The sequence below is a fragment of the Podarcis vaucheri genome (assembly GCF_965113315.1).
Source record: "Podarcis vaucheri genome assembly, chromosome: 6".
NCBI classification, from domain to species: Eukaryota; Metazoa; Chordata; class Lepidosauria; order Squamata; family Lacertidae; genus Podarcis; species Podarcis vaucheri.
Window position 1 is genome coordinate 32,822,599 of NC_138764.1, and position 24,794 is coordinate 32,847,392.

Genomic DNA, 24,794 nt, shown 5'->3' on the forward strand with positions numbered 1-24,794 from the left:
CAGCCACCATGACCAATGGTCAGGCATGACAGCAGTTGTCTGCAGTGCCCCCCAAGTTGGGGAAGACTGCTACATATTTATTCAGGTGTTAAGTTACCAGGAAATAATCTCTGACCTTATACCATTGCAAGAGAGTAATGGTTGCCACCAGTCATGGTGGTGTGGGCCTGTCACCCAGAGTTTCAAATTGGTGGAGAAGATAGCAGGTGTTTAGTTGGACAATGAAGAAAGATGTGCACACCGAAGACTTGGTTGGTACATTTCCCTGCAAATATTAGCAAGCTCTGTGTGTCAAACAGCCTCCACCATCCAAATGCTTTGGACTACAGCTCCCATCAGCCCCAACCATTGTGGTCCTGCTGGCTGGGCTTGATGGGAACTGTAGTTCAAAGCATCTAGACAGCACCAAGTTGGTGAAGGCTGCTGCAGAAAATCAAAACAAGGCCACAAGCTTGTCATGCAGAGGTTTCAACTAGCCTTGCCACACAGGCAGGGAAACCCATTGCCAATGGGTTTAATTCTCTGCAAAAGCAAATAAAAACATTGAATAAGTGGAGGTGAGCCATCTCTTAACATCTGAAACATGACAGCTTTCAGGAAAGAGAAGTCTAAAATAAATATTTTGAAAGCCACAGGAATATAGATGCAACAGTGGTTTTGGTGATACAACAGTAATGTTATTTTTTAAAGTCATATTTATATTGATTTCCTTTTAGAGAATATTAGAAGCAGGCTTTTAAAAGAGGGAAGCCCTGTACTCAGAACAGAAATATGTTCAAGACTTATAGGAACATAGGAAGTTGCTATTAAAAAGGTCAAGGTAAAGGACCCCCAGTCAAAGGGAACTATGGGGTGTGGGGCTCATCTCGCTTTCAGGCCAAGGGAGCCAGCGTTTGTCCACAGACAGCTTTCTGGGTCATGTGACTAAACCGCTTCTGGTGCACTGAGACACCGGGACGGAAACCAGAGTGCACGGAAACGCCATTTACCTTCCCGCCACAGTGGTATCTATTTATCTACTTGCACTGGCATGCTTTCGAACTGCTAGGTTGGCAGGAGCTGGGATAGAGCAACAGGAGCTCACCCTGTCATGAGGATTTGAATTGCCAACCTTCTGATCGGCAAGCCCAAGAGGCTCAGTGGTTTAGACCACAGCGCCACCCGTTGCTATATACAGAGTCAGGTCATTGTTGTCTATGTTAGCTGACAGCAGCTCTCTTAAGATTTCAGACAGGTTTCTCTCTTAGCCCTACCTGGGGATTTTTTATATTATAGAGCACCTTGTGCTCTCCAGATGAAGGGTGCTACAAAAATTAGAAGAGGAAGAGGAGGTGGAAGAAGAAGAAGAAGAAGAAGAAGAAGAAGAAGAATTGAACTGAGGACCTGCTACATACAAAGGAGATGATCTCCCACTGAGTCACATCTTCTTCATAGCAGTATTGCCGTTTTTGTATACAGTGGTACCTCGGGTTAAGTACTTAATTCTTTCCGGAGGTCCGTTCTTAACCTGAAACTGTTCTTAACCTGAAGGTCCACTTTAGCTAATGGGGCCTCCTGCTGCCACCATGCCACCGGAGCACAATTTATGTTCTTATCCTGAAGCAAAGTTCTTAAACCAAGGTAATATTTCTGGGTTAGCAGAGTCTGTAACATGAAGCGTACGTAACTTGAAGCGTATGTAACCCGAGGTACCACTGTATAAGTTTTGAAAGGAGACTAACCTAAGAACACTCGGTCAGAAGATTCCAGCTATAGCTGAATTTGTCTTTATTATTCATACTTACAGAAATTGTATTCTCTTTGGTGCATCTCTAGGAGCAATCCAATAAGCATCTAGATGGCTTTTCTTGGATTTACTTGTATGGCTGACAGCTGAATTCTGTAACAAACAAATGCCCCATTTAAGCATTACCAGTGAGATAATGCAAACTACTCCGTTCATGAATCATCTAAATGATTAAAGCAGTCTACCACAAGTTGCATTTTAATATTTGGCTTGTATCGTAGGCTTATGAACATCGCATACTAAAGAGGTCATGAAGCTCAGTATGGATTAGAAGAAAAATATTTATCTGCCAACACTAACTGCTACAAATGGCAGGAGAAAAATCTAGGTGTGATCATCTGGGGATCTTTATAATCCAAGCAAGATTTGAACCAAAGTTTCCCCACATCTAGCCATGACATCAGAGTAGAGTCACATGAATTTTAATTCATAGTACATTCACATAAGCTCAGTTCAGGCTTGGGGTTGATCTGCATACGTGTCTTACGAAATGATGAAAATAATGATTATTATAATGATTACTTAGTGGTCAGGGCATATGCCAGTTACCCCAGGAAGCTCCATGTTAGAAAAAGTTTGAAAACAATTTTGGAAGCAGTTTCTGGAACACCTTCTGAAAAAGGAAACCTAGAAATTTGTTGTTTTGGTTTTTTAATACATTTGTAACAAGATGGGCTGCTGTGCTATATATATTACAAAGGAGAAGTGACTTTGATCTGAGGTCCACTAAGTTAATCTAGTTACATATGCTATGGGAAAGACAAACTAAAAGCTAAGTTTAAAAATTGCCGTCTAGCAGCAACTATTAATGCGCTTTCACATGGATAGCCCAGCAGGGGGAGTCCTAACATTTAATTGTTGCCAGTAAAGGAGAACATTCATCCCAAGCCAAACTTCTGCCAGTTTCATTTATAAATCTTAAAAGAAAAAGAAAAGGGTATTTTCATACTCATACAATTTATTTCTCCTATGCCATGCCAAGCAGATGCAGGCGGGGAAAAGAAGCAACAGCATATTCCGCTGCTGGGAGGACCTAATCCACTTGGAACTAATAGAGAGACCTGCTTGCCAAAGCCATCTGGAAGATGCAGGGACTCTTACCTTAACACGCCCACAGGTGAGGACCTGAGATCTTTTCCTGTCAGCTAGGGCAAAGGAACCAACGGCAGGCCCCTCTAGGTTCTCAGCATTGCGGGCTTGTAGAAAAAATCCTTCAAACACAGGTCCGGACAAACTAACTGAAACCAGGAGAACGAGGGAAGAGATGGCTATCAATAAGCTCTAGTTATGTCGCCAGCACCTACCTGCCTCTAACTATGTTTCCAGGAAAGGGAGGAGCTGGGCGTACCTTTCTCCCTACCTGCTGTTAAGAACTGTGAGCTGCTGGTCTAAGTTTCCTTGTAAACGTTTCAGTACCTCATGTTCTTGTAACCTCCAGACTAGACTACTGCAATGCACTCTGCATGGGGCTTCCCTTGAAGGCGCAACTGATGCAGAAGCCAGGTTTGTTGGCGGGGCACAGCTTACCTAGTACCTTCCGAGCCCAAATCAAGCTGTTCAAATTAGCATTTAAAGCCCTAAATGACTTGGCCTCCAAGTATACGAAAGCGTGCCTCCTTCTCTATAGAACCAGCACAGGCATCAGCTGAGGGAGCCGTGTTGGTAGTTCTGCTGCTGCAAGTGGTTTTCTTGGGGCCACTACTGACACCTTCTGGTAAGAAATATAATAATTATGAAAAGCGACAGCCAGGCCACTGGATGCCTCCTGTGGCCCACATCACCACCAGTCCTCTGTCCCTGCCTCTGTTCCTCCTGAGTGGCTCTGTCTCCTCATGTCTACTCTGTCTCCTCTGCCCACTATAAACAAGGCCAAGCGCAAGAAGAAAGAACAGCTGCAGCCTCTTAAAAAAGTAAAAAGGTAAAGGGCCCCTGGATGGTTAAGTCCACTCAAAGGCAACTATGGGGCTGAAGCGCTTATCTCGCTTTCAGGCTGATGGAGCCGGTGTTTGTCCACAGACAGCTTTCCGGGTCATGTGGCCAGCATGGCTAAACCGCCTCTGGCACGATGGAAGCCAGAGCACATGGAAACACCATTTAGCTTCCCGTGACAGCATTACCTATTTATCTACTTGCACTGGTGTGCTTTCAAACTGCTAGATTGGCAGGAGCTGGGACAGAGCGACGGGAGCTCACTCCGTTGTGGGGATTCGAACCGCCGACCTTCCGATTGGCAAGCCCAAGAGGCTCAGTGGTTTAGACCACAGCACCACCCACGTCCTGCTGCAGCCTCTATACACCTTGCTCTCTCCGCCTAACAGTGGTGTGGATTAGGCCCTGACCAGGGCTGGATTTAGGTTTGATGAGGTCCTAAGCGACTGAAGGTAATGGGGCCCTTTATATATCCAGCTGTCCTTTGACAGCAACAATTTGTTGCTGTTTTTGTGTTGAATATATGCTATATGGTAATTTATGGACCTAACAGATATCTAACCAGTGATATTTTAGGGAGCAGACTAGCAGGCGGGGCCCATTACGTACATCATAGGAGCCTACACAACACAAAACACTGTTGCTGTATGTAGGTTTTATTTTGTTTTTTATCTTATATTTTGGAAATGTACATCCAGGTTTTTTTCTTTACATTTTTTTTTGGGGGGGGGCAAGCTATATAGTCATACCTCAGGTTACAGACGCTTCAGGCTGCGTTTTTTCAGGTTACAGACCGCTGAAACCCAGAAGACCAGAACGGGTTACTTCCAGGTTTCGACGATTGCGCATGCGCAGAAGCGCTAAATCGCGTTTTGCGCATGCGCAGAAGCACCAAATTGCAACCCAAGCGTGCGCAGATGTGCAGACGTGGGTTGCGAACACTGCGGGTTGCGAACGTGCATCCCACACGGATCAAGTTCGCAACCCAAGCATCCACTGTAGCTTGTTTAGCTTATACAGTGGTACCTCGGGTTAAGAACTTAATTCGTCCGTTCTTAACCTGAAACTGTTCTTAAGCTGAGGTACCACTTTAGCTAATGGGGCCTCCCTCTGTCACAGCGCCCCCTCCACGCGATTTCTGTTCTCATCCTGAAGCAAAGTTCTTAACCTGAGGTACTATTTCTGGGTTAGCGGAGTCTGTAACCTGAAGTGTCTGTAACCCAAGGTACCACTGTACGTAAATCCGGCACTGGCCCTGACGAAGAAGGAAACCAAATGGGCAAGAATGACACTGGCAAGGGGAAGGGACTGAGGGCCCTTCACCGAAGGGCCCCACAAAACCTGGAGCACCGCACCAAGTATCTGAAGAAGGTGGTGGCAGCAATCACAGAAGCAGCAAGTGTTATGTCCTTCTTGCTGCAGACGGTAGCGAGACAAGAAGATCACAGTACCTTTCACGCGGTCCCCTGGCTTGAACTCCGTCACATTTACTTCAACGGTGTGCTTCGGGAAGCGCTGAGGCAAAGAGTGTCCATGTAGGGGCATCATAGTCTTGCAGGCCTCTGTTACTTTGCCATTTGGGAAGCCGGTTGATGGGCCAGAAAGGCAGGCGAGGACCCAGAGCATCAAAGCTACTCCAGGGGACTCCATCTACAGAAAAGGAACAAAGTTTTAGTCCCCCAGAAACATTTCCAAAAGCAGCAGATTTATTTTTTAAAAGCCATGACTGGGAGAAACAGGCCATTGCTTTGCATCCCTCCCCTCTTTAAAGGAAGGAGCTTCGCCCAGCTACATTACCAGATCTTTTTCTAGAGACTATTTCTGCATCTTTGTGTATCTTCACAACAGCTCTGCGAGGTAGGTTGGGCTGAGGATGGCGAGCTTCATGGCAGAGATGGGATTTGAACCCAGGTCTCCAGAGTTACTCTAGACACTACACTACACTACACTACACTACACTACACTACACTACACTACACTACACTGACTCTTCAATTCTTTTGCCCACCATCCTCCCACACTTTCAAGATTTAGAGACCTAAAGTGGCTGTTTTCTTTAGCTGCCTGTAATAATTTTGAAAAGGTACAGACGCTGCACAATAACCAATCAATCCTAGATGTTTTGACTTGCATTATCGCCTCTGCCTATTAGCTATACTCCAAAGGAAGATCTGTTCTCATTTCCATTTTAATTTAATTTCGAAAGACAATCCATTATTCATCCAAATATCCAGAAACTAAGCCAGTGCATCGGAACCCAAATTTCATGTGAATCTATTCCAGTGAGTGATGCCACAGTTACTGAAATTTATATTTCAGAGCATGGATAATTTTTAAACCAACTATTGTTTACTATTGGGGGGGGGGGTTGGAAGCAGGTTTGTTGTACAAGAGCACCCAATCCTGAATATGTACAACTTGAAAATGCTGGTATGTGATGGAATTCCATCCACAAAACAGAGACAATTCGGATGCGACCATTAAGCGCTATTTTTTCTCCACTCCCACTACTGATAATTATGTCATGCAGAACGTAGACTGAACAGACTAAAAGTGTCACCTATAAATCCTTTTCTCCAAGCCCTTTCAGAGGTAATGCGATGGCATGGAATGTTCACACACATTTCAACTGCTGAGCAAGAGTATCAGCGACGAAATCCCTTCAGAGCTTCTTCTATACACAGTGAGGGACATGAATATTGGACAGAAAAAGGCTTACACATAACGGAGGAATGGGAAGTGGGGGTTTTTAACTGTTCTTATATTATCTGTAAGCTGCCTTGAGTCCCTGTCAGGGGGGAAAGGCAGGGTATAAATAAATATATAATAATTATAATAATATTTTTTGCAGGAAAGGATACTAAACAGGTAAACAGGTTAAGAACAGGAGAGCCGGGTGAGGAAAATATCAGAGGAAACTAAGAACAAGGAGCTAAGATGCCCTGGGCTGTGGGCTGAGAAACAGAGGGGCTTCCAAACTGCTGTTGTGCACTTGCAATTCTATTACTGCACCAGTAATTAGTGCAGTACTTTGCACACTCCGAACTTCTGGCAAACGGTTATTCCACTTAGAAAAGTAAATGCGGCAGTCTCTTTGCCTTCGTTCAAGATCCCATTGGCTGGTCTGCAGCCCTAAGCTCAAGGACTGCGGAGAACAACTTCAGAAAAATTTAGATAGACGTACCAACTCATACCTAAGGAAACAAAGACATCATCGGTCAGGATACTTAGTCCAATGGAGTCGAGACATAAATATGGAGAGGAGTCAACGCTTCTTAGCTTTGAAGATTAGGCTCCTGCCCTAGCGATTGCTCCTCCCAAGGCATATGGCGTTCAGGATAACAGCAAACAACTGTCTGACAAGCAAACCATATCCAACTTGCCTTAAGAAACCCAAAATTAAAGCCAATCTCACAGTGTCTTGCAGCATCAGTGATACACCAGGAACTGAAGCTTTGTAAGCATCCAGCCTTTTAATATTAGCAATTGTTTCACACTCCTTGTTGAGCAATTCATCTCTTTCATTAGCAGGGAAAAGGTGACATGGTCTGTGACTACCATTCGGCCATTTAGATGAAATTGTCACAAATTAATGAAACATAAAGGTAAAGGTAAAGGTACCCCTGACCATTAGGTCCAGTCGCAGACGACTCTGGGGTTGTGTGCTCATCACACTCTATAGGCCGAGGGAGCCGGCGTTTGTCCGCAGACAGCTTCCGGATCATGTGGCCAGCATGACAAAGCTGCTTCTGGCAAACCAGAGCAGCGCATGGAAATGCTGTTTACCTTCCGCCGGAGCGGTACCTGTTTACAGTGGTACCTCGGGTTACATACGCTTCAGGTTACAGACTCCACTAACCCAGAAATAGTACCTCAGGTTAAGAACTTTGCTTCAGGATGAGAACAGAAATCATGCTCTGGCGGTGCAGCAACAGCAGGAGGCCCCATTAGCTAAAGTGGTGCTTCAGGTTAAGAACAGTTTCAGGTTAAGAACAGAACCCCGAAACAAATTAACCCGAGGTACCACTGTATCTACTTGCACTTTGAGGTGCTTTCGACCTGCTAGGTGGGCAGGAGCTGGGACTGAGCAATGGGAGCTCACCCCGTCGTGGGGATTTGAACTGCCGACCTTCCGATTAGCAAGCCCTAGGCGCTGTGGTTTAGATCACAGCGCCACCCACATCCCATTAATGAAACATAGATGGGCTGGATTTGATGTGCAGGCTTCATAAACTGTACTTGACCTTGGTTATCATTGGCTGTGGTGCAGCTAAAGCTGGACCTCAAAGCCAAGGACAGGATCCTTGAGGTCTGTGGGGCGGGGGGCAAATGACCCCAGAGAGCAGCTGATGGTGGGAGATCAGTGAAAAGCCTCAGTATAAGCACCTGGACCAGAATGGTCACATGACGCACCATGATAGTCCCTGGTCACCACAGCAGCTGTTCATATTTTTAAATACAACTATATAGTCAGGAAGCAGTTAGTTAGGCCTCAGCTGCACTGTACATTTGAAGCATTATTTAAACAGCCTTGACTTCCCCCCAAAGAATCCTGGGAGCTGTAGTTTGTTAAGGGTGTTGAGAGTTGTTAGGAGACTCCCCCTATTCACAGAACTGTAATTCACAGAGGCATTTAACAATCAATCCCTATTCATAGGAACTCTGTAAATCGTAGCTTTGTGGGTAGCAGTACCCTTAACAAACAACAGTCCCAGGATCCTTTGAGGGAAGCCATGACTGTTTAAAGTAACATTGTACTTCTTTAAATGTATAGGGCAGATGCATTGGGAATGCTTGTTTTATTATTTTTATGCTTAAAAAAAATCTCTTCTACAACAGAATGGTACATATTCCTAAATAAATATATTTCAGATCGGAAAAGCAGAAGCAAACTCACTCTCTGCCCCCACCCCCCGAAGTAGTGATATGATTCACACAAGTTTAAAATGCAAAACTGCACATGCTCAGGGATATTCCTTTTTTCTTTTCTTTTTTATCAGGACTAGCAAACTTCTGTTTTCCTCTGGTATATCAGGGATGTAGAACCAGTTGCAAAAGCATGGAATGGTGGCAGAGGGTAAAAGGGGAATGTCAATGTGCTGTCTAAAATACCTAGTGGTACCTCGGGTTACATACGCTTCAGGTTACAGACTCTGCTAACCCAGAAATATTACCCCGGGTTAAGAACTTTGCTTCAGGATGAGAACAGAAATTGTGCTCTGGTGGCCCAGCAGCAGCAGGAGGCCCCATTAGCTAAAGTGGTGCTTCAGGTTAAGAACAGTTTCAGGTTAAGAACGGACCTCTGGAACGAATTAAGTACATAACCAGAGGTACCACTGTACACACAAAAAGACATGGCCATCTAAAATACACACAAACCATTAAGTCCATGGACTAAAATTACCAAGCTGCATCACTGGTTGATAGCCGTGAGGTAATTATTTTTCTCCCTTACACAGAGACACTCTTGTTCAAAACACAGATACAAACAGTCAAGCTTAGTTTCACATTTAATCTTTCCAAAAGATTTGTGGAAAGATGAATGGACTCACATTTTCGTGGCAAAAGACAGCCATTAATGTGAAAAACTATGTGTCACATAAATCATCAGGGTGGAAAAACAAAGTCACTTGGGAGACAAGGCTTAGGAATTCCCCATGCGGGGAAGAGTGTCAGCAAGGAAGCAAACCACTTACAACTGGTCCTGAAGAAGCAATTAAGAGAAGCTATGGGTCGCATTCAACTAACCTTTCCTCAAGGTAGATCCATTGAAATGAATGGACCCAACTTAGCCATGGACATTAATTTCAATGGGTTGACCCTGAATAAAAGTTAGTTGAATGCAAGCCCACACTGGCTTAGATAAGAATATCAACTTGGAGGTAGAAAGACAATGCATGATAGCCAAGGCTGTGTCCACGTTCCCATCAACAGCACTCACTGTGTTTCCCGTGCTGAGTTTTAAAAGCATGTTCACATGACGTGATCTAACATGCATATGCATCCTGTACTTTGTTATAAGGTGCTACAGTTTCATGCATTGTTTCAAGCTTTTCCTAATTCACCTATAGCTGGGGTGTGAACTCCTTTGCATAGGGTAAAGATATCCCCATCATGTCAACGCCTTCTGTTGTGTGTACACAACCAGAGAGTCATGTCAATGTGGACAGCAAGGGCACTCTAAGTAAACTGACCACATCCTTAGAAGGAATGAACAATAACAGAAGTTTAACTATCACTTTAAAAATTACCATGTGATAGTCTAATACAATGGTACCTCGGGTTACATACGCCTCAGGTTACATATGCTTCAGGTTACAGACTCCCCTAACCCAGAAATATTACCTCGGGTTAAGAACTTTGCTTCAGGATGAGAACAGAAATCGTGCTCTGGCAGTGCAGCAACAGCAGGAGGCCCCATTAGCTTCAGGTTAAGAACAGTTTCAGGTTAAGAACGGACCTCCAGAACGAATTAAGTTCTTAACCCAAGGTACCACTGTAACTGCACAAATTCACATTCACAGAACTGCAGCAAGGACCTTGGCATGGGTTTCAACAGCAGGGTCCTTTCCCATCATCTAAGTAGTAACTTAAATCTAGACAGAATCCCAGGGACCTGCTTTGACACACAAAAAACTATAGTCACTTGAGTTCATTGATGGCATTTGCAAGAGGAAATCCCATACCTATCTTGGTTCTCTCATCTATGCAAGATTTTTGCTTGAATGCCCTGAATCTGCCAGCATTAAATACTTAATTAAAGGAGAACTGCCTTTAGAATAAACCTTTTCGTTCTGCTACAAAAGGGGGGGGAAAGAATGGCATAATTGTAAGGAACGCTAAGCAACAGTGTGCTATGAATGAATGAATGAATGAATGAATGAATGAATGAATGAATGGTAACACATTAAGAATGTTAAATAATGCTGTCATTTGTTTGCTACCAACAAATCCAGACTATTCAGTTATTGCAACACCAAGATGACCAGTTTGGACTTTGCAAACTAAGCTCCATACTCAAGGCTAAGCCACAGCGGAGTCTGACACCTGATAAGCTTGTGTAGAAACTAACAAGAGACAGTATTAGCTGAGCCTTTTAGAAACTTGGATCTAACTGAAAGTGGACCAGAAAATTATTGTACAGAGGTACACACACACACACACACACACACACACACACACACACACACACACACACCAGAAGTGCATCAGTTTGTGTTCAGGTTCAGCCTTCCAAGTTATGATTTACTGAGACCCAAACATTCATGGCCATTAAATCACAGTAACTATGAAATGCAAGGCTGTTAGTAGAGGTCTAGTGTTTCATTTATCCATCCACTGCATTTATATGCCTACCTTCCTCAAAGGATCTGAGTGCTGTGTATGGGCGCCTCCAGATTGTCAGTATTTTGCAGGACAGATATAATTGCATACCAGAACTGCAGGTTTGCACAGCTTTTATTTTCCAGAGCCTGAGTGCAACAAATCCAGTTTATAAAAGGCATCTGTGGTTTGAAAAATGCATCAAAAACCCAGAGTTTCCAATGGAATATTGTCCAACAAGCTAGATTAAAAGCCATTAATAAGATCAGCTCAGTAAATAAATAGCAGGGGGAAAACTAAGTTTTAGCAATTACCTAGTCTACCCACATGTGACACCTAGGACAGGAAAGATTTAGAAAGCATTTGCAACCCAGAAAGTTCTCACAATGAGATTTTTCCAGCTATACAGCTGCAGTACTAAGCACGCTTGCCTCAGAGTAAGGCCCACTGAACTCAGTGGAACTTCCTTCTGAGTAAACATGCAGAGTCACACTGTAAAAGGAGTAGCACATTCTACAAAGGTTTAGGAAAGATGTTTGGTGAAGCACAGAGATGTGATTTCTTACATTTGTGTTTTCATTCCAGACTTTCACCAGGTCATCTGTTTGATCTTTGGTCCCTTGCCATCAATGGGGTTTAACTGCCTGTATCTATGAACAGTCCCTTAAGGTCTTCACAGTCAGACATTTTGACAAGTTGTACACATGGTACACATATTTTCTCCTCACTCGGTGCCAGAACTCACCATGAATAGCTCCCTCGTTCTCTTATAATGACAATGGTGCCCACCTGAGAGGTGCTGGAACGGAGTTTTGGCAAGTTCTGGCTGGAAAAAAGTCCTGTCCCCACCCATCCAACTACAGTGAAGAATTTGGGAGAATCTCACCATGTTGTGAAATATAGACAGCTTTGATTTGCCAGTTTGAGAAGCCAATTGTTTCAGTAACCACTTCCATCATGATTCATCTTTCCGATGACCTTCTCCAGGAACTTCTGCTTAAGAAACTTCCTACATTTTGGTGGCTGTTTTTAGAAAGGTTTGAAATTGCCACCACACTGTTTGACTTCTACGTATCTGGCCAAGATAATTTAATGTTTCTCACTGCTCAAGTGCACCCCTCAACTTACAAACTATGGTGTGTTTCATGCAAATACTTTACATGTGTTTAAAAATATATATACGGTATGTAAGAATATTAATAATTGTAACCACTGGTTTTGTTACAATAAGTCACAAGAAAATCGCAAAAGTATCCAGCAAATTACTATGTATCATATACTATCTTACTAATGAACCCAATAGCAAACAATTTAATGTATGTTGCCTCGATCCGTACACCATCATTCTTTCTTCTTTCACAATAAATGGGATTTTAGCCATATTGATACATAACTTCCCAGAAGGCATGATATCTTGTTAACATGTTGCTGTCTATTGAAAGAGGATACAAGTTCATATTTCCCTAACCCTGTTGTTGTCACACTATATTCCAGGAAACCCTCAGATAATCATAAGATGATCTGTAAAAGGAAAACAAACGTCCCCGCCAGGTTTGTTCCCGACTCCTGATCTTGCCTTGTGACAAACAACTGCAGGGAAATGTTGGGGTGTCCTCCAAGGTTCACCCTCATTTTACACAAATGAAGCAGCCTGACAGGCCAACCAATGTCTTTCCTAACCCAAGCGCAAACCCAACAACACACAGGAACTAGAATCCTCCTTGGAGCTCTGGAGTTCCTTGATTTACCTGTCAGTACAGAAAGGACTCCCTGAAGGTAGGAAGTTTGGATCTAGTGAGCACATGTTTTCTTCCCACTGTCAAGTGCCCTCTCCTAGAGGTAAAGGTACCCCTGACCATTAAGTCCAGTCATGGACGACTCTGGGGTTGCACGCTCATCTCGCTCTAGAGGCCAAGGGAGCCGGCGTCTGTCTGCAGACAGCTTCCAGGTCATGACTAAGCCACTTCTGGCAAACCAAAGCAGCACACGGAAACGCCGTTTACCTTCCTGCTGGAGCGGTACCTATTTATCTACTTGTACTTGACATGCTTTCGAACTGCTAGGTGATATAATAATAATAGTAATGGGCAGGAGCTGGGACTGAACAATGGGAGCTCACCCCGTCGCAGGGATTCAAACTGCCGACCTTCCGATCAGCAAGCCCTATATTGGTACACACCACTCCAATCTCTGCTGAGCAGCAGCAAGATTCAGGGAAGTTCCAAACACTCCGTTGAGAATTCAGAGGCTGTAGCTTTTTAAGATATATGGTTCATTTTACACCTGGATCTACATGGAGATGAATAGAGTTCACAGCATTGCATCTCCAGAGTGTCTCTCCTTGTTCCTCTCATAGCTTCGGCAAGCTTAAGTCCAGAGCAGTCAGCTATGCTCCCCAGTCTTTGGGTTGCAGCCTCCACAGTCAGAAACTGTCTTTGTTCTCCCTTCTTGTTCCCAGCACACCTTGCTAAGACCCAAGCCCACACTTTTCCTGTCACCTAGCATGCACACCCCATCACCTTGGCAACCTCTGTCTGCCCAGGCCCAAAGATTCCCCCTCAACACGGGCCATCAACACCTTTTGGCACATTAAAGACTTGGCTTATTCCTTGCTAGTTGTACGCAGATGTCTGGACTTGTGACCCTAAACTGAACAAAACAGTGCTTGGTTTAGTTTTAATTAGCTAAACTTTGTGTACTTCGTGAATTTGCGAGTTGGCTCAAATTCTAGCTCTTTACTGACCCTAGAGATTATGGAGACAAACTCTCTAACATTACTTCCATGAAAATGGGGACATCCTATTCAATAATGATAACGATAATATTACTATATTTATACGCCGCCCATCTGACTGGGTTACCCCAGTCATTCCAGGTGGCTTCCAACATATATAAAAACATAACTCAACATTTTTTAAAGCTTCCTTGTATAGGGCTGCCTTCAGATGTCTTCTAAAGGTTGTACGGTTACTTATCTCCTTGGATCAGGGGCCGCATAACTCCATACCCTCCAACATCTGCTGAAAATAGGGATGCCCTACAGAAAAGAGGGACATTCTGGGATCAAATCAGAAACTAGGATGGTTACTGTAAATCTAGGATTGTCCCTGGAAAATAGGGACACTGGGAGAGTCTGTGGAGAGTCTGCCCCTCCCACAAACTCATAACATCAAATATACCCACCCACAACTTTGAATATTTGGTTACATTAGCACAAACGGCACTGAAACAAAGGCAACAAAGGTTATAGATACAGAATCCGATCAAGTAAGAACTTTTATATTTAAGAGCTCCTTCAACTTTTCCTTAATTAACATAACCAATCTCTGCAATATATATATTGGGATTTTTTTAGAAAAAGAAGAAGACAAGGGTGAGAGAAGGCACAGGTTTGGCAAAGCCATGCAGCACACAGCCAGCCACGAAGTCCCCTCTTATAGGCTTCACACTGAACACAGTGTCTTAAACACAGCATAGACGCCCAAGATGCACACGCACACACCCTCTTAAGAAAGGAATTCATAAGACACCTGTTTCTTACCTTAAGGAACACGCTGCTCGTGCCTCATAAAGGGAGCTGCTAGGTTTCCCCCTTTTACCCAAACAGGATTTTTTCTTTTTTTTAAAGGGTGGGCATTTCTCTGGCAAGCAAGTCGTTCCGACTCACTGCTGTGAGCATGGAGGCTGCAGTGAAGAAACGCGCTCTTATCTTGCAGGAGGCTCTTCCTGCTTTCTGACAAGCTGTATCGCATCTCTCAGGCGTGGGTGGAGCCAAGCAAAGTTAAGGCGAAAGCAAACTCGTCCTTGAAGCAGCTCTGGGGAAGAATTGGGTGGGTGGGTGAAAGCGCCGCTGGACTCAATGAGACTTACTTTTTCAGATCAAGGAAGAATACATAGACTCAAGCTGCTGGGCTCCTTTCATAGATACATCTGGGAGTGAACCCCAAGGGACACATCGAAGCTTGTGGGATCCACTTCCAAGTAACTGAACTTTAGTCCCTCCAAGTGTCCCTATTTTCCAGGGTTTTACAGAAACCCTTCCAGTTTCTGATTTGATCCCAAAATGTCTCACTTTTCCTTAGGACATCCCCATTTTCATCGTGGAAATGTTGGAGGGTATGGAGTTATGTGACCCCGCAGCCAAGGAGATAAGTAACTATGCAGCCTTTAGAAGACATCTGAAGGCAGCCCTGTATAGGGAAGTTTTGTAATGTTTTATGTTTTATTATGTCTGTATATATGTTGGAAGCCACTCAGAGTGGCTGGGGCAACCCAAACAGATGGGTGGGATTTATTATTATTATTATTATTATTATTATTATTATTATTATTATTAAATAGGACATTCCTATTTTCATCAGAGAAATGTTGGAAAGTATGAGTCCTGCTGAGAATAAGCACCCAGTTTTACAGCTGCCTTTTAACCAAATAATGAAGAGGCCCTGATCCTGCACTCACTTACTGCTAAAAGTCATTTGAAATCAACTAGACATCCTTAAGCACATTTGGCTTAGGATCATCTCCTTGCCTTGCTGCCACCTCAACTCCCTCCCCTCCACCTCACAATACCTTAAAAACCCCCAAGAGAGGAAAAAACCAGAACAATTTCATAAATTGGTCAATGTTCAATCCATTCATAAAGTTCAGAATCTTTTTTTAACAGCAACAAAAAAAAATGTGTGTGGCACTACATGCTTCTTAAGTATTTACAGAGCAAGGGCAGCAGAGACAACCCATTTCACTAGCATTCTTCCCTTTAACCCCTCAAGCACTCATTTGGAGTCATTGGAACAGCTGCAAATACTTCTATTTCCAAGTCCTATTTACCTCTGCTCAGGATCAGGGAACAAAGTCCTGATATTGCCTCTTTCCTCCATTTGCTGACCTGTTCCTTTAGCTATTTGCTTGCACAAAGTTTGTCCAGAGGTTAATGAGCCCTATTTATTGAGCATTCGTTCTGATTTGGTGGCAATGGAGGTTATAAGACTTCCTGCAAAACTGCATTTCCTTGCAAAACTGCATTTCTATGGGTCTCAAACAGGAGAGTGAGAAAGTGTCTCTCTGAAAGTATGCCTTGGCAGACTGCATGTTTTTAGCCGAGTTAATGTTAGCACTGGGTGGAGGAAGGTGGGCATTTGCTAGAAAAAAATCCAAGGATCGTGGTTTATCCTTCTCTTGCCTGCTAGTATCCCTTTAAGACTGTTGTTACTCTCATTGGATGAACCAAGCTGAAGGGAAGTGGTCAGAGAACGGGATATGGAGGGGACATGGTGGGCAAGGGAAAAACTAAGCCCCCTCCTGCTCTTCAAATCCTCTCACCCGCATTCATGTTATTAGTTTTACCTCATAATGAGTAGCTGTCAGCTGAGATGACAGGAGAACAGACTGCTTGGGAGAAGAGAGTGCTTGGAAAATCTTGGTAATTCTCCATGCGCTGCTTATCTGCTCATCTTATTATGGCTGGTGGCAGTTATTGCTTCAACCTCCCCCTGAACAGAAAGGCCAGAGAGTGGCTTAAAGCAAATCACCAACCCAGACCACCTGAGGCTCTTTTTTGTGTCCCTTCACCATGAGAGGTCCAAAGGGTAGCAACACGAGAACAGGCCTTTTCTGCAGTGGCTCCCCGTTTGTGGTACGCTCTTCCCAGGGAGACTTGCCTGGCGCCTTCATTGCATATATTTAGGCGCCAGACAAAGTCTTTCTTATTCTCCCAGGACTTTGGCTAATTAAACAATATATGGCCTTTTAAAGGGGAGGCATTATTGGTTTTGTTAGTTATTATTTTTGTGTTTTTATATTGTAAACTGCTCTGTGATTTTCAGATGAAGAGCATTAAACAGATTTAATTAATGATGATGATGATAACAACAACAACAGCAATAATAATACTGTAATGATGGTGAGCATGATAACTATGTACCAATAAGAAATGGAGCAGTATGTCTGCACCCAAACCATTGCAGATGCAAGCAGTACTGAAAGCGAAATTGCTTATAAATATCTTGATATCATCAGGAGCAAAAAAATCACAACAAAAAGCTGCCTTCTTCTTGCCACTTAGGCTGATCACAATTCCCCATCTCTTCTCTCTGGCGAAAATGAGGGGAAAGCCATGCCAGTTTCACCAGTACCTTCTGATTTCTTTCAATGTCTCCTGAAAGTCCTGTTTCAGGGATGCTGGAAGAATTCCCACCCCTTTTTTCCTGTCCCTTTGGGTTTCCTTCAACACTGTGTGCGCACCAGCATGTGTGGTGTGCCAAGTACTACATTCAATCTTACTGGAGCACAGAGAGGGTGGTGAAGTAAATGGCTGTGAGGTGAGATGCAAGGATACCTTTGTTAGTATATTGATGTTCCATTTCAGCTAAACAGATGTGTGGAGCTGTTGTATGTCACATGTCTGTTTACATTCCAGCACAGCTTGCTGGGAACTTCCATTTGTGTATAGCTTTTGCTTTTGCTTCCTGCTCTTGGACATGAAAGAGAGCAGACATGTTTTCTTTGTCCTGAACTATGCTGAATAAACTGCTTGTAAATATGCTTTACATATGCCTCTGTCCGCCACTTCTGTTGCGTGTTATTCACTTTGCTGGTTAAGGCGTGCTCAAGTTTCTGAAGGCTTCTGAAGCTCTGAGTTGCTGTTTGATGCTGTTCCAAAGGACCGGAGTTCGCCCGGCTGCCAGCCGGTGGGCTGGAGCCAGCTGGGGGCCTGCGAATTGCCCCCGTTCCCTTGGACACATCGCAACAACCACTAGGTCTGCATCCAAATCTAGTTTCAGCAGAGTTTATCGAGCCAGCTTTGGGTAGCCAATCGAGTTAATGTCCTCTTCTGCACTAGCTGGAGCAGTTGTAGTGACATTTACAGTAAAAGTATCATTGGCAGACAGGGAAGGGCTTCCTGGTAATAATTAAAACATTTCAAAATACAGCCAACAAAACCAGTTTTATCAGTTTTCAGCTCCACCAGGAGGCATCCTTTGTAAGGATACTGGGCTTTGATTGCCTAATTCAAACCAAACCACACGGCTCAATCTCTTTAATTCCCACTTCATGCCTTCCAAGTGTCCTAATTTTCCAGGCACAGTCCCGGAATTACAGAAGCCATCCCAGTTTCCAATTTTGTCCCGGTTTTCCTTTTCCTCCCCTCTGTATCTCAGAAAAGTATTAAAAGTGGTGTGTGGGGATTTGGATGTACATGTAGAAATGGAGTCTGTTTACATGAAAAATAAAATCCCTGAACCAAATGAAGGAGATGTTGAAGCTGGGATATGGAGCCCTTCCTATAATTTTGAAGGAAAAGGCGTACCTGTTAATTTGCTCTGAGAATCCACATCTTTGCATTGTTTCCTGGAGAAACGCACAATGTTGGTAAGCTATCCATTCAGGAACTCATTTTATTGTTCTAGCCATGGCAGGCATAACCCGGTATGGAGAGCATCCTTGTGGCAACTATAACGTGTGCTCCAGTCCGGTAATATTTCTCCAGCTGCTTGTAACTTCCAACCTTTGCACCTGGCAAAGTGATCAATAGGAATTACGTCCCTGTGCAGCAGAGGCCTATTGATCTCCATAAAACTTCAGCAAATGCTGAAGTTGTGAGCTAGATTATGTTCATCCCAGCATGTAGGTAAACTCAAAGCTTACATTTCAGGGTTATAGATGGTGCAGAAGGCAGACTAGGTAATGTAATATTTTGTGGGACACAAAGACATCATTAGAAAAATTGATTCCATTTTGATTTTGTTACTGTCCTGAGAGCTGAACACAGGGACACTCAAAACATTTAAGTTATGCAAATCTCTCGGCATATTTGCAAAGCACACTGTTGCGCTTAACAGCTTGTGAAGAACCTTGTCCATTTTAACTAATGGTGTTCTGTTGCGCCAGAAGCGGTTTAGTCATGCTGGTCACATAACCCGGAAAGCTGCCTGCAGACAAACGCCAGTTCCCTCTGCCTGAAAAGCGAAGATGAGTGCTGCACCCCATAACCGCCTTTGACTGGACTTAACTGTCCAGAGGTCATTTACAATGAATGGAGTATGGATATTGAGAATGCAGATCAGATACTGTGTAATTTCTATCCAGTCTTCTTTTTAATTATATCTTCCAGAAGCCTAGAATTTTAGCAGTACACAGAACTGTAATTATGCTCTGCAATGACCTATCTCATTATGTAGGTACTGGAAAATAGATATACCACAAATCCCAAACAATATCAGATTGTTAAGTCTGCTCAAGCTCATTTTATTTATGAACCTTCAAGACCCTAGGAGCTGCATATAACATGTACCAAAATGCAATATAAAACAAGTCCTTATTTTTCAATGAAGCCAGTCAACAGAAATAAAAAGGAATAAGCGAATAGATGCAAGATGAGGATAAGATAGGAAATCAAGCACATTTGGAACTAGAATAAAGTTTTGGTCTGTTCCGGAAGGCTTTTCTTATGTCCTTATTGGGGCGAAAGCATGGTTTACAAATATCCTGTTCAAAGCCATGGCATCGCTGCTGCATACAAAAGTAATTGCTGCTGTTGTTTTTCTGATCCTGGAAAAGAGCTGTGATCTTCCTGCTGTTCTGTTCATGTGAGGGGGCCAGTCATATGAGCAGTTAGTTGCACTTACAATAACCTAAGGAGAGCTGTTCGACAGTGGAATTTGCTGCCAAGGAGTGTGAAGTCTCCTTCTTTGGAGGTCTTTAAGCAGAGGCTTGACAACCATATGTCAGGAGTGCTCTGATGGTGTTTCCTGCTTGGCAGGGGGTTGGACTCGATGGCCCTTGTGGTCTCTTCCAACTCTATGATTCTATGATTCTATTCTAGGAATTCAGCATAGCGCTAAACAGATTGCTCTATTAGCCACTACTGCAGCAAGATCGAATGCAGGAGAAGTGATGCAGGGCACCAATGCAGCTCTTTGCCAAGCATGCAAGGGACCCTAGGTATGCCTCTAACTAGAACTAGAGGCAATGGGGTTTAGTGGTTACTCGAGTATCAATCTAGGACACTGGTGGCCAAATCCCCACTTGGCCATGAAGCTCACTGGGTGACCCTGACTCTTAGGACTAAGCTACATTAGTAATATATATATATATAAAAGCGTTATAACACTGTGACACCTGGTGGCACTGTAGAGCTGAACGCTATGAAATTTTCCATTGTGAGCTGCTTGATTATTATTATTATTATTATTATTATTATTATTTATTATTATTATTATTTATTTGTAGCCCGCCCATCTGGCTGGGTTTTCCCCAGCCACTCCGGGCGGCTTCCACAAAGACCAAAAATACACTAAAATGTCACACATTAAAAACTTCCCTGAACAGGGCTGCCTTAAGATGTCTTCTGAATGTCAGGTAGTTGTTTATCTCTTTGACATCTGCTGGAAGGGCGTTCCACAGGGCGGGCGCCACTACCGAAAAGGCCCTCTGCCTGGTTCCCTGTAGCTTTGCTTCTCACAATGAGGGAACCGCCAGAAGGCCCTCAGTGCTGGACCTCAGCGTCCGGGCAGAACGATGGGGGTGGAGACACTCCTACAACGTTTTCCCCCCAGAGCATTTTCAGAGCGGTTTTTTATAGCTGTGTAGATGCAGCCTTAGCCTAACCTATTTCACATGGTTGTTGTGACAATAAAACATAGGGGGAAAGGAGGGAAAATGGGATGTAGATGTTGTAAATAAGCATAATGCAGTCTTTTTATAAAATGGGTCAACGGCAGCTGTTGTCGTTGTTGCTGTTGTTGTTGTCTGCCTCGACTGACAATGGAGTGCCCCTCTAGGGGTGAAGAGGTGACCTCTTCAGGGTGCAAGCCTGGGCAGTGTGAATGGAGGTCCCGGGTTACACAGATGACAAGACCCCCCTCTCAGCCTCACTGATGTGGTCCAAAGAAGCAGAGTAATATGTTTGGCAACAGCTTGGCTGCAGGAGTTGCCCGCAAGGCAGAGGAGGTCCCTTGCACAGTATGAGTGTCACAAAGCTAAAGGATGGAGAAAGGACCTAGCATAACTTTTTGTCCTTTTTTAAACAACAACAACAACGTAATATCATCCATTTTAATATCTGCACATGCTTGACTGGTATAATGTACAAATTAATATAAACACTGTACTGTACCTGAATTCTCCAGTTGGCATTTTCCCCCCTTTTCACATAGGCTTGCAGCTGAACTTTTATCCTTAGTGTCAAAGTCCTTTAAGTTGAAATGTTGCCTGAGCAAAAATAAACCTGTTTTCATGAAATGCAAACCACCTACTTCTTTGCAGTAAATATATAGCGCTGTTGTGCGAATCCTTCTGTGCACATAGTTTCTGAAAAATGCCAGGGGAGCGAATTATGTGCAGCAAGTGCTCAGTTAGAAAGAAATTTTGGAGCGCATCTCCACTCATTACGGCACAAAGTGCCACTGGTTTTTTTTCTGAGTGTAATAAACTGTCACAGCACAGTAGCAAGTGCTGTGCATTTTGAAACTCGCGAATGACCTGTTTTAATAAGAGGCGATGGGAACTGGACTGCATGCTGACTAAATGGATGCCCCGGGAACTCTGCGGATGCCATGTTGTGTGGCCAGACTAATAAGGCATTCAACTGCCCGAGTCAAAGGACAAGAAGTTGTCCCTTCCCCCATTCCATGTACATAGAAACTGACTGGACTTGCAGCTGGAATCTTATTTTAAGGTTGGCATTTGGACAGAGACTTCTGTTGCCCTTGAAGACAGCAGAGTAGCTTTGGGGATAAAGGGCAGGCCCCAGTGGAACATATAACCCCAGCATCGGCTGCCTGAGGTGGCTGCCACAGGAGACCTAGTAGCAGAACAGGCTCCGGAGCCTCTCCATTCTTTGCTTTGTGTGCTGTGCTCCAAAACAGTGCTACTGAGCAAGGTAGGTCAGAAATCAGGGGTCCTGCAACCCTTCAAGCCTCTCCACTTATCCCTTTTCCCAGGCTACTTGTCCTCCTCGGCCACACACCCTTTTTCCAGGCCACACCCCTCACCAGCTCTGTTTTGCCTCTCTCCCTCGATGGTTTTGGCCTGGCTGGAATTTGCCCTTGAACTCGTTTTGATAATGTCAATTTCTTGCCTGGATGGAGAATAGAGAGGGGTGTGCAAGTGTGTGTGGAAACCAGCCTACCGCGCAGATGTAATATTTGCATTCAGTGCTCCACGTGCTTTTGCCACTGGCCCTACTCACCTCTGGCATGAGGCCCTTGAAAGGTTGCCCAGATGAGAATGTGGCCCTTCGGTTTCTCACATTAGAGAACTGGAAGGATGCCTAGGGGCTTATAGCAGGGCGAGAGGGTCATTGCTGCCTATGCGATAGGAGCTCATGGATTGTGGGTGTCCTTTGTTATTGAAGATGTCCTGGGGTTGTGTTCCTGTTGGCTAGCTTCCATTGACTCCCTCCATGTGAGCATCATTGCCACAACAGCCCCTGTTTGGCAGTGTTTCCATGGACACTGGACTGCAGCTGTGTTCCTTTTTCTTCTGCTGCCATTTTGCTATGGGGTTTTTCTCATCTCACCTGGGCTGAGCATATGGCAACGACGTATCTCTACCCGAACCGTAGCCAATGCAGATGACTGCCTGCTCCAGCTTGTTCAACATGTTTTGGTAGCCCCAGTGCTACTTAATCACCGTCCAGGCAGTCTTCCAATAGACCTGTATGGGCCTTCCTACAGCTCTCTCAAATACAGCTTCTGAAATCCCCTTACAAGTTCTAAAAGATCTTTGTGTGTATGTGTAGGTTTAAACAAAGGGAAGGGTTGCATTGGTTTTTTTCAGAAATACAAATGCAAAGCCTTACTGGATATACAGATTTAGTCATAGTTCTCTGGATTGCAAAATTTACTCATAGACTAGCAAAACGCCAGTATGATGGATTGCTCAAGTGTTTGGAGCTGGGCAAGTCACCACCCAACTATAGTCTCCCATGGTAGCAGCCTGCGTACTTTCTCTCACAGAAGTCAGCAAAGGTCTTGGCGAACTGAGCTTATCCTTCTCTACATTCTCCCTTTCATTTACCTGGTCACACCTTGGGTTCATTTCTTGCCGATGCTTCAGCCACTGATACAATAGCTTCATTTTATAAACAAGATACCCAAAACCCAGTTTCAGTAAAATTCGTACAAGTGCTTGATGTGCCCATATCATTCTGAAAAAGTATTTTTATTAAGGCACTGTACAGTTGTGCTTCGTTTATTGATGCATTCTCAATTTTGTGATGATCATAGAGAAGATGGAGGGTCTATCCCTACAGGGAGGCAGCCCCATCAGTAGATATTTCGGCACACTTAAAAGTGTCTTTCTTTTTAATTGAACAACAAGGAGAGCACCAAGTGGATTTTCTGCCTCAGGTGCCAAAATGTCTTAGGCATGTCAATGCCAATTGCATTTTACAATATATTCTTTACTATCATTTGCCCAGAAAGAGATGCCCAGACATGTGTGGCTGCTATGCTCCAATTTTCAGCATTCTACCTGCAGCTTCTGGTGAACAAGAGCAGGGTTTGGAAATATAAAACCATGCATGAGGTAAAAATGGCAGAGAGGGACATTTTAAGGGAAGAATCAATGGATACATGAGGAAGGTTAAAGTACCCACCTCTTGCCCACTGATTCTCCTCTACACACACACAAATTAGCAGGGCCCCACATTTGCCTAGTAACATATAGCTCCACCTTGAGAATTTGTTTTTTTTACTGTTGGTAAGGCTTTGTTTCCATGGAAAGGCCACAAGATGGCACCACACGCTAGAATGATCACATTTTTTGCAGTAGCGGCACAAAATCCAACAGCAACTGTAAAGAACTGATTCAGGGCTGCCAAATCGAATAAAATATATGGGGGGCAGGTAAGCCCCACCCCACATAATCAATCACATGATGGGGTGTGCCCACACCATTTGAGCAGTAATGGCCATCAGCTTTGGGGGGAATGGCCCCCTCAAATATTTAATTGTGGGGGCGAAGGGACCTCAGCCCCTAACAGTTGGCTCCAATGAACTGATTATTCATTCCTTATTTATCCCAACCTGCCTCCAAGCAACAAGTTAGAAGTGTTAGATCACACACAGAGATATTCATCACCACAACAGCCCTGTGAAGTCGGTGAGACTGAGCAAGAGTAATTTGCCTTAGACATTTCAGTGAGCTTCTTGGCTAAGTAGGGATTTCAGCTCTGATGTCCCCAAAGTCTTGGCTGCAAGGATGCTGTCTGGCCAGGCTGCATTTTGTTCATGTATGCGTCGTATTCAGGCACAGTAAATTAACTGTGTGGTATTTCCCCCTCTCACACACTTGAGTACAGTTTCCCCTCCCTCCTTCCGGACAGATGGAACTCTGCCCCAGGCTTACATTTCAGAGACCTGTCAGAAAACCGTTTGATGAGCCCGTTAAATTATCCATGCCTGCATACAGCTTGAATGAGTAATCGACGTTCAACACCATGTGAATTTGTGGGGGGAATTGTGCAGCCTTGATGTAAAATATTCTGCAAATATATTGTAATTATTCTTGTATAATTGTAATTAAGTTCATGTGACAAATTTTTGCATAGTAACATTGATATGATCCTCTCTAGCAGAGGTGGTGTTATTTGAATGTTGTAGTAGTAAAGTATGACCACAAGCAGATGTGATGTTCTTATACTCAAAGTGCTTCAGGTTAATCAAATTTATACCAACAGAAGACCTAGGTTTGATCCATAGTATCTCCTTATCTATTTCAACTTTCTGATTTTACCACCATCTTAATTCCACAG

General features: G+C 43.8%; 1 protein-coding gene across 3 annotated transcripts in view; it reads right to left on the bottom strand.

Moving 5' to 3' along the window:
* The window catches only part of LOC309535099 (ferric-chelate reductase 1-like), a 41,034-nt gene extending 18,680 nt beyond the window's left edge, over positions 1 to 22,354 (bottom strand). The window contains exons 1-4 of one of the 3 annotated variants that reach the window (XM_082227881.1): positions 22,227 to 22,354; positions 5,167 to 5,365; positions 2,888 to 3,024; positions 1,785 to 1,879 (exon numbers count right to left, since the gene is read on the bottom strand). In XM_082227881.1, the coding sequence (XP_082084007.1) occupies positions 1,785 to 1,879; positions 2,888 to 3,024; positions 5,167 to 5,365; positions 22,227 to 22,235 (440 nt within the window). In that variant the 5' untranslated portion in view covers positions 22,236 to 22,354. Of the gene's footprint in view, positions 1 to 1,784; positions 1,880 to 2,887; positions 3,025 to 5,166; positions 5,366 to 6,909; positions 6,958 to 14,579; positions 14,747 to 22,226 lie in introns of those variants that run through there. The other 2 variants (XM_082227882.1, XM_082227883.1) reach the window with 2 other exon arrangements.
* Between the last annotated feature and the right edge of the window lie 2,440 nt (positions 22,355 to 24,794).